The sequence below is a fragment of the Meriones unguiculatus genome, chromosome 6, assembly GCF_030254825.1.
Source record: "Meriones unguiculatus strain TT.TT164.6M chromosome 6, Bangor_MerUng_6.1, whole genome shotgun sequence".
Lineage (NCBI taxonomy): Eukaryota > Metazoa > Chordata > Mammalia > Rodentia > Muridae > Meriones > Meriones unguiculatus.
The window spans coordinates 81,405,853-81,420,560 of NC_083354.1; the positions used below are offsets into that span (position 1 = coordinate 81,405,853).

Genomic DNA, 14,708 nt, shown 5'->3' on the forward strand with positions numbered 1-14,708 from the left:
CACTTGGGAGGCAGAAGCAGGTGGATATCTAAGTTCAAGTCCAGCCTGATCTACAAAGTGAGTTCCAGGTCAGCCACGGCTACACAGAGAAACCATGTCTTGAGAAACCAAAGAGAGAGAGAGGAGTGGGAAGATTTAATTTTTATTTATGTATGAGTATATGCCTACCACAGGAATACAGTGCCTGTGGGAAGAAGACATCAGATTTCCCTGTGCAACTGGAGTTACGTGCAGTTGTGAGCTGCCTAATGTGGGTGCTTACAACTGAACTCTGGAAGAACAGCAAGTGCTCTTACCTACAGAGCTATCTCTCCAGGCCTGTTACTTACATAGTAAAAATGTTCTGCTCTGTCTTCATTATGCTAATCCATCTGTCTGTCTATCTTCTATATTTCCTTTCATTTAATGACCAAAAACTATGTAATGAACAGACTGTTTACTTTACATTTGTGAAAATTATACCCATTAAGGTCTGAGAAAGGTGTAAAACTAAAACTTGTTTTTCTGACTCAAGATTGACTTACAAATGCTATACAACTTCTCTACCATTGACCTATATGTCACCAGCCCCTAAAGCAACAGAAATTGTTACTGAAAAGCATAAAGTTGAAATATCTTCTGAAGAAAAGCTCCAATTCAAAGTAAAATCTTATTTTGTTAACAAAAATTAAAGGCAAGCAGTCAATTCTAATTGAAATGCATGAGCCGAGATTTCTAATAAGCTAAATGTATGGAGGCTTTGAATACAGTAATAGTTATAGTAATAAAGTACTATCGATAATTGTTTACAATAACAATAACTGTCTTGTAAACAAATACAGACACTCCTCCCTTACACATCTGAGCAGAAATTACTGAAAACCTCCTGGCACTAGTGTGCTAAATTAGAATCTTTTTCAACAAAAACCTCAAAAGGGTCAAACACAACTAACAAATGTTGGCAAGAACACAGGTCCTTTCAGTGCTTTCTGTTGATTTAAAAGGTACCTGCAGCAGCATGTTTCAGGGATCTGTAAACACTGCCCTGAGTAATCCTGGTATTTTTCCAGTGAGAAAAGGATGTTTTTACGAACATTCATTGGGTGTACCTTAAACTTTTCCAAGCCTAAGTGAACTTTTCCATATCTAAGAGTACCAAATTTAGATGTTTCAGATTTGACCCAGCCAATAGTCTGAAGAAAGTAGCCTTAAAGTCAAGGCAGGAACCTGGAGGCTGGAGCTGAAGCAGAGGCCATGGAAGAGTGCTACTTACTGGCTTTTCCCCCAGGGCTTGCTCAACCTACTTTCTTACACAACCCAGGACCACCTGCTCCCAGCAGTCTGGGCCCTCCTACATCAATCACTAAGAAAATACCACACTGACCTACCTACAGGTCAATCTGATGGAAGCATTTTTTCAGGTGAAGTTACTTTTTCCCAGGTGATCTTAGACTTGTGTCAAGTTCACAAAAAACTGAACAGCACTAAACTACTTCACATAAAACTGAACTGGAGACGTTATCAGTGGACACTTGGCATAACCACCCTTCTCCTTTTCATTTAATTTTGTTGCTGCACTGGAGATGGAACTCAGAGCTGCAAACATGCTGGGCAAGAGCTAACAACTGAAACTCGCCCCAGCCTTCATCCTTCTGCTTCCCTGCCATCACAAACATCTCAAATGGCTCGCCCCAGCCCCAGAGTCAATGTTCAACAACAACAAAAACCTCTGACAATCTTATTCCCTTATGGTGGCTCATGGGGGGGGGGAGTTATGGAATTCTAGTAAGTTAGATAAAAGGGACATCTTTGAAATGTTTCTAGAAAAGGTTTACCTCAATCTTTAAAAGAGACAGAGAGGAGAGTATCCACCAGTATCATGTCATGTAACCCCTGGAGCTACTTCGTGCCCATGCAGAAAATAACCAGCAGATTAGGCCAGTGTGCTAAGGGGTAATGTAGACAGAACCTGTGTATGATGCTGTTGGCCAGGCCACATTACCTAACGCTGAAGCCACTTGCCTGGGAGCACACTGCTGCCAGAGGTGACCAAGACCTTAGTGTTAACCTACAGGTTCTGTTACAGTTCATTATATAAAACACCTCATGAAGACTTAAAAAAAGCCAAAACATAACAAAATCCCGTTTCCTTCTGTAGTGCACCTACTGCCTTCTGCTTGAAAACAGCAGCATGCAGTTCCTAGGGCTTCTTTTCGCACCGGCAGTTAGCTTACAGCTAAGTCTTTTATCCTTGTGCCACAGGTTCCTAGTAAGCCCTGATATTTAAATTCTTCTTTCTTATGCACTGTCTCAAATCCTCTTAAGGTCCCAATATCAGTAACTAAGTGAATGTAGTGTATTAGCAATGCAGAGAATGTGCCGAGAAGGGACAGAGTAAAGAAGCAAAGGAATTCTAGAGGCACATTTGCTCAAACAGGCCAAAGCCCAGGACATGACACAACATGGAGACAGCTCACAAGTCTAATAGTCTAATAGCCTATGGCTCATCTAGGGTTTGATGGGCAGTCCATGGAGAAGAATATCAGGCCAGGCTGTGCTATAAAGTCAACACAGAGTATCAATAACTTGATTCTGTCCAAACCTGGGCTCCTAATTTTATGAAACAGAAGGGCATGACTAGGTTGAGGAGGCTGAAAAGACCTCCAAGGAGGTCACTAAACACAGAAGCTGGGATAGTAGATGTCACTAAAGACAGAAGCTGGGATAGCAGATAGTGATGACTTCAGATGAATGTCGTTCTTTTGCTGCTGCTGTTACATGGTTTCCAGGTCTCTTCCCTTTGAAGGGCCATTTGGTGAGTCCAAGGAATCAAATAAAGAAAAATCATTACGAAAGTCCAAATTTTACTTGTTTTAAACAATACTATTTTCTTTATAGCTGTGTTTTGTCCTGTACACGTATAAAAAAATTTGGGTCTTTTCTAATCAAGTTTACTGCTTCCTAAAATGCTGGCTAAATTCTTTCTTCCCTTTTACTTCCCAAACTTTGGCTCAGGAGGTTATCAACTTCCCTTACCTGTATTTCTGATAATAAAACATTACATAAACAAAGAAGAAAGTATGCTAAGCAGGCTATTAGCTCGCAAGTCTCTAGTCTCACTGTTTGATGGGGGGGGGACCTCAAACTGAAAAATAACCAACAAAAAGACAAAACTCTTCTAAAGGAATTTATTTCCTGTAACACTCTCTCAAGCAATACTGTTATATTAATTATAGCCAACTATTACGTATTCATTTACCTTAGAATATGAACTTTTTAATAAATAAAATAAAAATATGGGATCATTAGAAGAATACTTAAGAACCCACTATCATTTTCTTGAACAAAACATATTTAAAATTTAAAAAGTCTAAACAAGCTATGTGTGTTGCCATGTGACTGTAATGCCAGCACTTTGGGAGTCCAGGACAGCCAAGAATACACAGAAAAACCCTGTCTCAAAACTAAACTAAACTAAACTAAAAAAGCCTAAACAAATATGTCATGAGGCTATATTAACATACAAAGATAAAGAGGCTTGAAATAGCACAATTTTAAAAAAATCTGCATGCCATCCAATTGTAAATACTGTTGGCCCTCCTTAGTTTCTCCTGCCACTTCCTTCGAAAGTCAATTTCAAAATTCAGCTCAGTGTTGCTCTACAACATGATATGCTTGTAACAACTACCTAAATGTTTTTTCTGCCTCTGGCGCACACTTTCTACAGGTGAGATGACTCTCATTATAAACCTGATCATGTCATGTCCTAAGGCACTTTTCTACCCATCAAGACTCTAAAGCTAGGACCACACCACCTACACTGCCACCTTCAGCTGCTTGCTTGGGATACAGCCTGATCCCCTCCTAGAATGACATTCTCAAAAGCTTTGATTTGTTGATGCTTCTTAGAAATATATCCCTCTTCTTATAAGTTGAAAGTTTAGCTAAGTGGGGTCTTGTCCTGAGGATACTACTCCTTTTATTTTGAACAAAGGCTCATGTCTTTCAACAGCAGCCTTGGCTCAAACATTAAATTTCCTGGTGCTTTTCTCTCCTCAAACTGTACTTTATTTATTTTGTGCTCATTTGCCCTTCTTCATTGTAAACCTGCAAAACAATGAATAGTAATAACAATGTGACAAAGTCAACTGAAATCTCTGTCATTTATATGAGTCCAGCGTTTTTCAATTTTAACCTGAGGCAGATTTTCACAGAGACAAAAGCAACCACGTCAATTGCCAAAATATCACAAGAATGGTCTCTAGCTCTAATACTGTTCCCCTCTGAAACCCTTTGCGCTGGGCCTCCATGGTCCATAATGCTCTGAGAACGACTGGCTTCCAAGATCCTACTATCGTTAGAACGTTAAGGTCTGCTTACAATATTCAGCTGCCTTCCTGATCCAAATTTCCAAAGTCTTCCACAGCAGTAGCCCTGTCCTGGTACCAACTTCTATCTTAGTTACTTTTCTATTGCCGTTGACATAACACCACAACCAAAGCAACTTATAAAAGAAAACACTTAATTTGGGGTTCATGATTGTGAAAAATTAGTGTCCATGACCATTATGGCAGGGAGCATGGCAGCAAGCAGGCAGGTATGGTGCCAGAGAAGAGCTAATAAAAGTTTACATGTGGATCCACAAGGATCAGGCATGGCGTGGGCTTCTGAAACCTCAAAGCCTACCCCCAGTGACACACCTCCTCCAACAATCCTTCCCAAGCAGTTCCAAACACTGGGGACAAGTATTCAAACAAATGAGGCTGGATGGAGGGGCAGCAGTTCATTCTCATTCAAACTATCACATGTCACTTCCATACTTAAAATTTTCCAGTGACCGCTACTGACTAGAGAAAATAATCTAAAATCGTATGTCACATTGGTTCCTTAACTAGTTGGCTCCAATCCTCTACGTGTCCTCAGAAGTTATTCTTGCTGGAGATGCAGCTCAGAAACAAAGTATTTGCCTATTTTGTACAAAGCTGTGGGTTTGATTCTCAGGGCGCGTGCGCACATGCACACACGCACACACACATGCACACACGCACACACACACACACACGCACGCACACACACAAAACAAAACAACTATTACTCTCAGTTTCTTGGACCCTACCTATGCTCTTCCTGATTCCAGTACTGTTCCACTGGTCTCAGCTTCCCCTTCAGGCAGACTGTTGTCTTCTTACCCAACACAGTGCCTGGCTTAAACAAGTGCGATACGGAGCTCTGTCAACAAAGCTTCTTTCATGTGACAATTGTATGTCAACCTAAGCCAGCTGCCAGGCGCCCAGGTATTGTTTATTTACTTTAGGTGTGCAGTAAATCATGAGCTGTGCAAAGCAGAATGCCCCCTCTACATGTGTTGGGCCTTTGCCAACACACCAAATACTCTAAAACATGTTGAGTCAGAGAATTTATGCTCCATATGCTTTCAAGTTGGGACTTACGATTTTTTTCTGCCTTTAAACCTAGGTGGACTAGAACTCAAACTACAAGCTCTTTTAAGTCTCCAACTTGCCACTATAAACCAGAGATGCCTCTGCCTATAGAGTCAGATGAGCCAATTTCTTAAATATTTTTACAGTTGTTTTCTGCTTCTATTTCTGCAGAGAACCCTAACCTGTACACTACTTACACAGGTGAAGGAAAGTTTTCTTCCATTGTCCTAATTCATTTGCAAATGGAATTATAACAAAAATGTTCACAGAACCAGAGATTAGCTTCCTTTCTATGAACTGTTCAAGTAAACATAAGGGAAAGCTGGAAAGCAGTTAGCCACTAAAGTGAATATTTTATGCTCTTCATTTGAACTTTTCTGGAAGTCTAATTTTGGAAGCCCTGTGGAGAACAGTAATTAGAAGTGTACAAGGCATAGACTACAGAGCAGGAAGGTTTACCACAGACCTCTGCAAGCACGCTCAGAAGCGAAACTCCCACAAGCGAGGCAACTTGTTTCTCCACTGTTTTCCTGTGTGTCAAATACTACCCCAGGGCACAACTACCCAGCAACTCCAGGAAAAGAAAGACAGCAGGGAGCGACAGGTTCTCCATCCCCAGGAATAGTAGCCCTCATGTCCAGGTTTCCTTCGAGTTTGGACTTCAATTTTATTTTACCTTACTTCTTTACTTCTACCATGGGTTCCAGAGATTCAGCTCAAGCTTGCACAGCAAGCACTGTCTGCCCACTGAGCCATCCCACCAGCCTTCAGTGTGGATTCCTAGAACAGTCTCCTAACTGGGCTCTTTTTCTTTTCAACCAAATTTTTTTTTCTTTTTTCATCCTGAACTTGGCATAAGGAATAAGAACTTTCTTGTCTTCTTATATATTACTTCTTATTTTCCTATATATATTATGTATTTATATAAAATAAACCAAAGAAGGAATACCTGAATATTTTACCATCACATACAAATCGTGTCACACACTGTATAAAAATACTACTTACTGTCTTATTATATTACAGTCTTACTGTTAACAATTCCCTACATGCATGAGTGATTACTTATTTGTTTTATAGCCACAAAATGTTAGATATTTCTATTTTGTGATAATTCTTCAAAAGCTAAATAACATGTAGACATTTTTTATGTTTAATAAGACCTCACAACATATATTTGCTTACAGTGTTTTCAACAATACATGAATCAAATGGCAATCTTTCCCATTTCCTATAAATGGCTTTGTAAAGAAAAGAAAACAAGTTTGTTGCATTAATAAGCTAAGCAGCCTACAATCTCATGAAACTTTACTTAATATTATAGGTAAATATCTCCATTAACAAAATAGTAAAAGGCATAATAAATGCTACCCCTACAAAAAGATAAAATTAATTTAAAAATTTAAAGTTGATATTTGTATGGATGAGATTATCAGTACTCTTAAGATTTATATCTTTTTATTTTTATTTCATAAGTAACGAGAGTTTGCCTGCAGGTACATCTGTGCACTGCATGCATGCATGATGCCTACAGAGGTCAAAAGAGGGTATTACATCCCATGGAGCTAGAGTTGCTGTTGTGAACAGTTACGTGGATGCTAAAAAAATGAACCCGGGTCCTCTGTAAGAGCAGGAAGTGATTTTAGCTGTTGAATCATCTTTTCAGCTCCATCAGTATTCTTTTGTTGTTTGTTTTTGAGACAGGGTCTCACTATGTAGACTTGCCTGGCCTGGGACCCACTATGTAAACCAGGCTGGTCTTGAACTTAGAGAGCCACCTCCTGGTATTAAAGGCATACACCACTAAGCATGGCTACCCTTCTGTATTCTTAACAACATAATTTTGCCTAACTATTCACCAAAAGAACATAATTTTAACTATTACTTTTTGGAATTAGTCAAGCATTTGAAAAATAGTAAGGTATCCAAAAAGAACCATTTTAAGATCTTTTTAATTACAAAATACAAAGCAACTCATCACATTTTTTCTTCATTGTTAGCTTGAAAGGAAAAACCTATCTAAAAGGTCCTTAAAAAGAAATTTATGCTAGACCATATTTGTAATTTATTTATAATATGTATATAATGCATTTTGATCATATTTATGCGCTGTTCCCCTCCTACTTACTCCCTCTGGAACTTTCTTCCCCCTTTTTTTAAAAAATGTCTTTATATATATATATATTTATATATATATATATATAATTTATTTTTTATTCTAACTTATCTATATTAAAGGCAACTTCCCAGTGTCTAATTCCTATAAAAAATAGGACTTCCCTAGCAGCCATTAACTATTAGAAGCTCAATTTAAAAATATATTATCAAGTCACAAAATGATGACTATTATATCAAAGCAGCTCAATTTGGAATATCATAACATAAAGCAGAGCTTTAAAAATATCACCTAATAAATACTGTAAGCAAACCATTTGCGTAGAGCTGTTGATATAGCTCAGTTCACAGTATGCTCGCCAGCATATACAACTTCAGCACCACATAAGGGAGGTAAGGAGGAACACAATCATGGTACTTGAGAAATGAAAGATCAGAAGTTCAAGGTCAGCCTGGGATACATGAAACCTTGTCTAAAAAACAAATTACATAAAACCTGTATAACAGACAAAGTTATACTCTCCATATTATGAAATAAATATCACCATGCAACATTATTTAATTCTTTAATTCTAAGTGTGATTAACTGAATGATCCACCTACTCTTTGTAAGTTCTTGTTTCAGGGTCTTCTGTCATGACATCATGAAGGGCCTCCACTGAGATATTTATAATTCCACAGAATTTATCCTGGATAACACTGGAATAAAAAATAAAAATAAGAAAATGAAAACAGATTAACCAGAGTATTTTAACAGCATCTTTTAAAAAAAATTCAATACTTTCTTGAACATATCAATTTACTTCTGAAACAGGGGAAAAAAAAAGAGCCTTCAAAATATATTTAAGGTAATATTCTTACAACTGCACAGAACACCAGCACATTTTCTTTACATACTAGATGAGTGCATTGGGAAAGAGAATTAAAGTCTGAGGAGATAACTCAGTGGTGAAGAGTACTTACCATGAGAACATGAGGACCTGAATTTTAATCCCCAGAATCCACATAAAAAGGCAGGTACATTTGTGTACATGTGTGTTTGTTACCCTAGCTTTGAAGGTGGAGACAGGAGGATCCCTGGGGTTAAAAACCTTGTCTCATCTCTCTCTCTCTCTCTCTCTCTCTCTCTCTCTCTCTCTCTCACACACACACACACACACACACTGATTTGATTATTTTCTCCAATAGTCTTGTGCTAATTTTACAATGAGGATACAAAAGTGCTGGCAAAAAAATCTCTGCCTTTCTAAAGACACTGTCAAGGGAAAAGAAAAAACACATGTTGTAGTGTGAAATAAAATAGTCTTAAAACATTTAGCAACATAGTAGACCCAGCATATAAAGAATTCAGAACAATCAGTCAGAATCAGTAGCTAAATAACTTCATTTTGAAATAGAAAAAGTTTGGGAAAAATTTTTTTTGAACAGGCACTTCACCAAGAAAAATATTCAGATGTCATGGGAGTAGTTGAAAAGATGTTGTATATAATTAGGCATTACAAAAATACACACTGAAATCACAGTAAATTTTATTTAAAAGTAAAATTAAAAAGATTGGCAATACTATGGGTCTGGAGATAGCTAAGCTGATACAGTGCTTGTTAGGCAAGAATAAAAACCTCGCTGAGCCTCAAAAGCCATGTGAAAACACCAGGCATGGCAGTACATGCCTGTTGGAAGGTAGTGACAGGCTGGCTTGGGCTTGCTGTCGACACAGTGACAAGAAGAGAAAGCCTCAGGCCAATTCACAATATGGATGGTCCTAAGAACGAGAGATACACGAGTAGGCTACACGTGTATGCAGATGCATCCCTTCAGCATATACCCCTGAAATATGAAAACAGATGACAGGCAATACTACATGACAGTGAGAAGCCTGACATATTGTTCACAACTTAACATGCAATGTTCACATTAAAAATTATGTCACATTTCAACAAAGTTAAGCAATCCTACTTCCAGGTATCTGCCCAAGATCCAAATGAGTGCTCTAAGATCTGTACAAATATTTGTGATAGCTTTGCCTTAATGGTCTCAAACTGCAAACAGCCCACAAATGCCCATCAGCTAGTCAATGAATAAATCTGAACACACACAGACCCATGGATATATTCAACAGAATACACTCAGCAAAGACAAAGAACTGCCCAGGCAAAATGAGGGATTCTCTAAAGCATGATGGTGAGAACAACAAGTTAGACTCAAAATGTTCAAAAGGCAAAGCTATCACAAATATTTGTACAGATCTTAGAGCATTCCTTTGGATCAATGGCTTTCCAGGAAGAAAAACAAGGCAACATTTTCGGTAAGATAACTACTTTCTAACATGAGCAAGGCAATGGTTATAGAAAGGTATAAATTTGTCAATACTGTATATTTTTGCTATACAGGAACCATAACTTATATAATCAGTTTTTCAAAAAGTAAAAGCAGCCAGCTACTACTACATGGTATAATTAAGTTATACTATGGGAATTTTAAAATAGCCGAATAAATTATGAGTGTGTCCAGGACTGTATCATTACCCCTACAAGGGAAGTGGCCTGTGTTACAAAGACTTCATTAACGTGCATAATAACTTTTAAATGCACTGATGTGGTGTTGTATACCTTAATCCCAACAGTAGGGAGGCAGAGGTAGGTGGATCTCTAGAGTTCAAGGCCAGCCTGGTCTATATATTAAGTTCCAAGCTGCAAAGCGAGACCCTGCCTTAAAAAAACAACAACAGAAAATGTTCAGCAGTCAGGGCCACTTCCCCATTTGTACAGTCAAAAGATTGTGCCTGTACATTAGAATGTGATTGGAGAACCAAGTCAACAAATGTTAAGGCTAAGTCCTCATGGGTAGGAGTCATTCGGATACATTCCTGTTTGAGTAGAACATCTTATTTCATGAGGATGTACTTTATGAATTAATGACTGCTTTCTCTTAGAACTACAGAATATCTTAGAAAAACATTAAGTCTATACATTCTGCTTGATTCAGAGGGATATATACTAGAAAAAAAAAGCCAAGATTTTCATTAGAAATTTAACTACATATTATGTGATCTGTAGTTTCCTTGCCTGTTTATGAAGCTTAGATTTGGGTCTGAAGACAAAACATATACAGAAAGAATATGGCCATTACCTCACACTCAGTAGCAAATCACCATGGAGCCATTAGAGATGCCAAGGTAAGCAGAATCTGCGATTTCTTCTTAACACTGACTGTATTGGATTAAAGAGACGAAAGCCCTGCCCTCCCTTCCCAGGGAGCTTGCCCAGGCATCTATTTCAAAAGTTTTAGGGAGAATATATTAAACTTCTCTAACATCAGCTCTATGCATCAAAGTCACTCCCAGGAAAAACTGGAAACTTTACAAGGAATCAAAATCAATGCTTTCTCAAAATTTTATTTATGAATTTTCCTAACAGGTATTTGGCAATGTCAGTGTAACTGTGTTGTACTATGTGGCAAAAAGCATCACTCTAAAGTATCTATCCCTCGGGTGCCAGAAGAGAGACAGACTCCAAGTTCTACAGATCAGAAGCTAAAGCTGGCTTTGAATGGAGAGGGCTGACTCTAGGGAGGAGGAACCGAAGAATAAAAGGGAAACATTCTGTAATCAGTAAAAAAGACAAGTTAGATGGTATAAGGATCTCCAAACCACTCACATTTTAAAAGGCATTCTCGAGAAGAAGCACCTTAATTATTATTCACGGAGCAGTTAGAAGAAAGTGTTTCCAGATAATAGAGAAAACCACAAGGCAAAGTCACGTGTGCTTTGCTGGCATTCAGAATAGATATTTATTTCTTTAGGCAGAGTCTATGTAGCTCTGGCTATCTTGAGAGACCAGGATGGTCTTGAACTTAGACACCCGCCTTCTTCTACCTCCCAAGGGTTGGGATTAAAGGTGTTCACCCCTACTCCAGGCTTTAGACTATATATTTAAATAAATACACATTCAGACATCACAAAGTTGTCTAATGCTACTACTACTATATAACGCCTTCCTCCTAGTAACACAACTTGTAAAAGTTTACTTTTACTCACTTATTTGTTTGTTTGTTTGTTTGTTTTTCAAGTCAGGGTTTCTCTGTGTAGCCCTGGCTGTCCTGGATTCCCTTTGTAGACCAGTCTGGCCCCTGACTCACCTAGCTCTGCCTGCCTCTGATTCCTGAGTGCTGGGAACAGGCATGAAGCACCACACCCAGCTTTGTAATGAACTTTATAATGAAGCTTTTATTTATTTATTGATTGATTGATTGTTTTTCCCCCCTGGGGCTGGGGAGACAGCTCAGCAGTTAGGCATAACTGCCCTTGCAGAAGAGTGGGATTTGGTTCCTGGCGCCCACCTCAGACAGTTTATCATCACCTGAGTATAAGCTCCAGGAGAGACCCCTCCCCAAGCCCTTTTCTGCTCACACTCTCTCTACTCCTGTGCACAAATTCAGAACCAATCTCATTTTTTTATAATAGTTTTCTAGAATTAGGGTGGGACTTTGTACTTAAAGATAATTTCAAGGGCTGGAGAGATGGCTCAGAGGTTAAGAGCACTGGCTGCTCTTCCAGAGGTCCCAAGTTTAACTCCCAGCAACTACAACCATCTATAATGAGATCTGGTGACCTCTTTTGACGTGCAGGCTCACAGGCAGGCAGAACATTGTATATATAATAAATACGTAAATCTTTAAAAAAAAAAAAGTCATTACTAACATTTAAAAAAAAAGATAATTTTGATAATTTTGCTTTTGCCACTTCCGTAAGCACATGCTAGGATCTAGGCACTGTTTTTGATGGAAACCACTCACTCTATACAGGAGCAGGGTTTTACTTCTCAGTGTACCATCCTCTGACTCCTGAGCTCAGCTACTGAAACCTGATGCTGGAAATCATTCTTAACCCCTCCACCCAGCGCTTACTGAGACGGACACTTCATCTTAACCAGGAAGGCCTAGGAATCTACAGTCCCTGACGAGCTTACCTATAATCTATCTAGATGTGCACAGTATCCTCACAGAAGCCAGCATTCAGTGCTCTCCCTTTCTCAAATTACTTCTTTCCTTACACTTTTGGCATGAAGCCTCCCTGACTACTCTCTCACCCACATGACAAGGCACTCTTCTGAATACAATAAAAGATCTTCACTCATTGCACTTAGACCCAGGTGGCACCTGTCATTATTATTTTCTTTTGTCCTTTGACTTTTCAGAACTGTTCTGCTCGTAACACAACTTGAACAAGAAATGTGTTACGTTTATTTTTTAATACCCCATAGGATAAAATGATATATGTATACACTCGATAAATATCAAGAAAATTAATGATCCCTAATGCTACAGACTTTTCTTTATTTTCTTTCTGGAGTTTTCTTATGTCTTATTTCTTTTTAAAATTACAGTTGGGCTGGCAAAGGTGGCTCAGCAGGTGAAGATGCCAAGCCTGACAATCAGGTTCAATGCCTGGGACCATCATGATAAAAGAAGAGAACTGGGTGCAAAGCTTGTCCACTGATGGCACATCTGTGTGCTCACACCAATGTTCATGAAACATTAAACAAACATACACAAAAACAAACAACAACCATACTCACTGTCACGAATAGCTGATCTAGAGATTAAAGTATGCAACTGATTACTTCATACTGGATAGAAACCCGGACCCAGAAAAGAAGTGAGTCATAAATCTATTTGTGAAAACTCAGTTTTAAAAAATACAATGGGATTTTAACGTCAAGAAGATTGGAGAGTTGTGGGCTGGAAGAAATGGCTCAGCACTTCCAGAGGACCGAGGTTCAATTCCCAACACCCACATGGCAGCTCACAACTGTTTGTAATTCCAAGATCTGACGCCCTCACACAGACATACATGCAGGCTAAATACCAATGCACATAAAATAAATTTACTACAAAAATAAACAAGTGAAACTGAAGGAGAGCCATGTTAATGACCTAAATTTGTTCTTCCTTCATCTTCTCACTTTCACTTTTCTGTCATAAAAACTGATGGTGCCACACAAAGAACACGCTAGGACTTGCACCCATACCCATGCCAGAACTCACATCCAGGGCCTCCAGGCTGCTGGGCAAGCACTCTACCTCTGACCTAGACCCCATCACCAACAGGGGCTGTTAAAACACTGGCTTGTACTGTTCAAGCATACTCAGCCCTCGTCGTTGCCAGAGTCACATTTATGTAGTCAACTAGCCATGAGTCAAAATACTTTGAAGAAAAAAAATTTACAACTGCATTGAATACGTACAGACTTTTCATTACTCTAGCTGCTAACAGCGGAGTGTAACTTATGCAGGAATTTCTGTTTCAGATGTTTGTAGGTCATCTTGAGACAATGAAAAGTAAAAGGAATGTGCATGGCTTTTCCAATTCCACCATTTTAGATATGAGGCCTGAGCACCTGCAGATTTTATCCAAAGAATCCCAGAAACAATTCCCTGTTGATCCCAGGGGATAATTGTCGTGTAGTAACTAACTCTTCATATGCACAAAGATTAGATACATGAAGGCAGGAAAACCTGAAACCAGCAAATAAAAACTGTATAAACCAATTACATACAAGTTTCATATCTTTCTTTTTTTTTTTTTTTTCCACTAAGATGCACAGGAATAAAACTAGTTTTAAATGGTTAATATTTCACGGGGGTATATAAAAATGAGATATGTACAGAATATGTTGTCTAATGAAAAGTGATTTTTTTTCTTGCTTCTGAAAAATCGGTAATACATAAAATCAATCTTTCCTGTGTTTGTTCACTGATTTTTAAAAGAGCTAGTTTTGAATTATTTCTCTTATATCATCATGAACTCAAACAAGAGATGCTGGGAAAACTAAATGTCCTTAATCCACCAAAGACAAAACAAACTGAAGATTTTAATACTTATTTGGTTAAGGTGAATGGGTCTCTGGTGCCTGTCTGTCCAATTTGAGTATTTCTCTAGTGAGAATTTGATACTGGCCAATTATCTAAGAGCACAATCTTAGTTTCTCTCTCTGTTAAACGACGACCTTACAAATTCTCATCCTGTCTTCTTCCTCCTGTCCTAGGAGAAAAACAGGTAGGCAGAAACATTGACATTTCCAATCAACTTTCAGTACAATTTTATACGTCAAAATTGAAGCTGTACAAAATTTTCACAGTAGCAGGCCAAAGAAAATATTCAGAATGTTAACC

General features: G+C 38.4%; 1 protein-coding gene across 1 annotated transcript in view; it reads right to left on the reverse strand.

Annotated features, from left to right (window-relative positions):
• Ipo11 (importin 11) overlaps window positions 1-14,708 on the reverse strand; it is a 182,722-nt gene that overhangs the window by 36,324 nt on the left and 131,690 nt on the right. Inside the window, exon 29 of the mRNA XM_060385692.1 lies at window positions 8,139-8,234. Coding sequence (XP_060241675.1) covers window positions 8,139-8,234 — 96 coding nt within the window. The remainder of the gene's footprint in view (window positions 1-8,138; window positions 8,235-14,708) is intronic.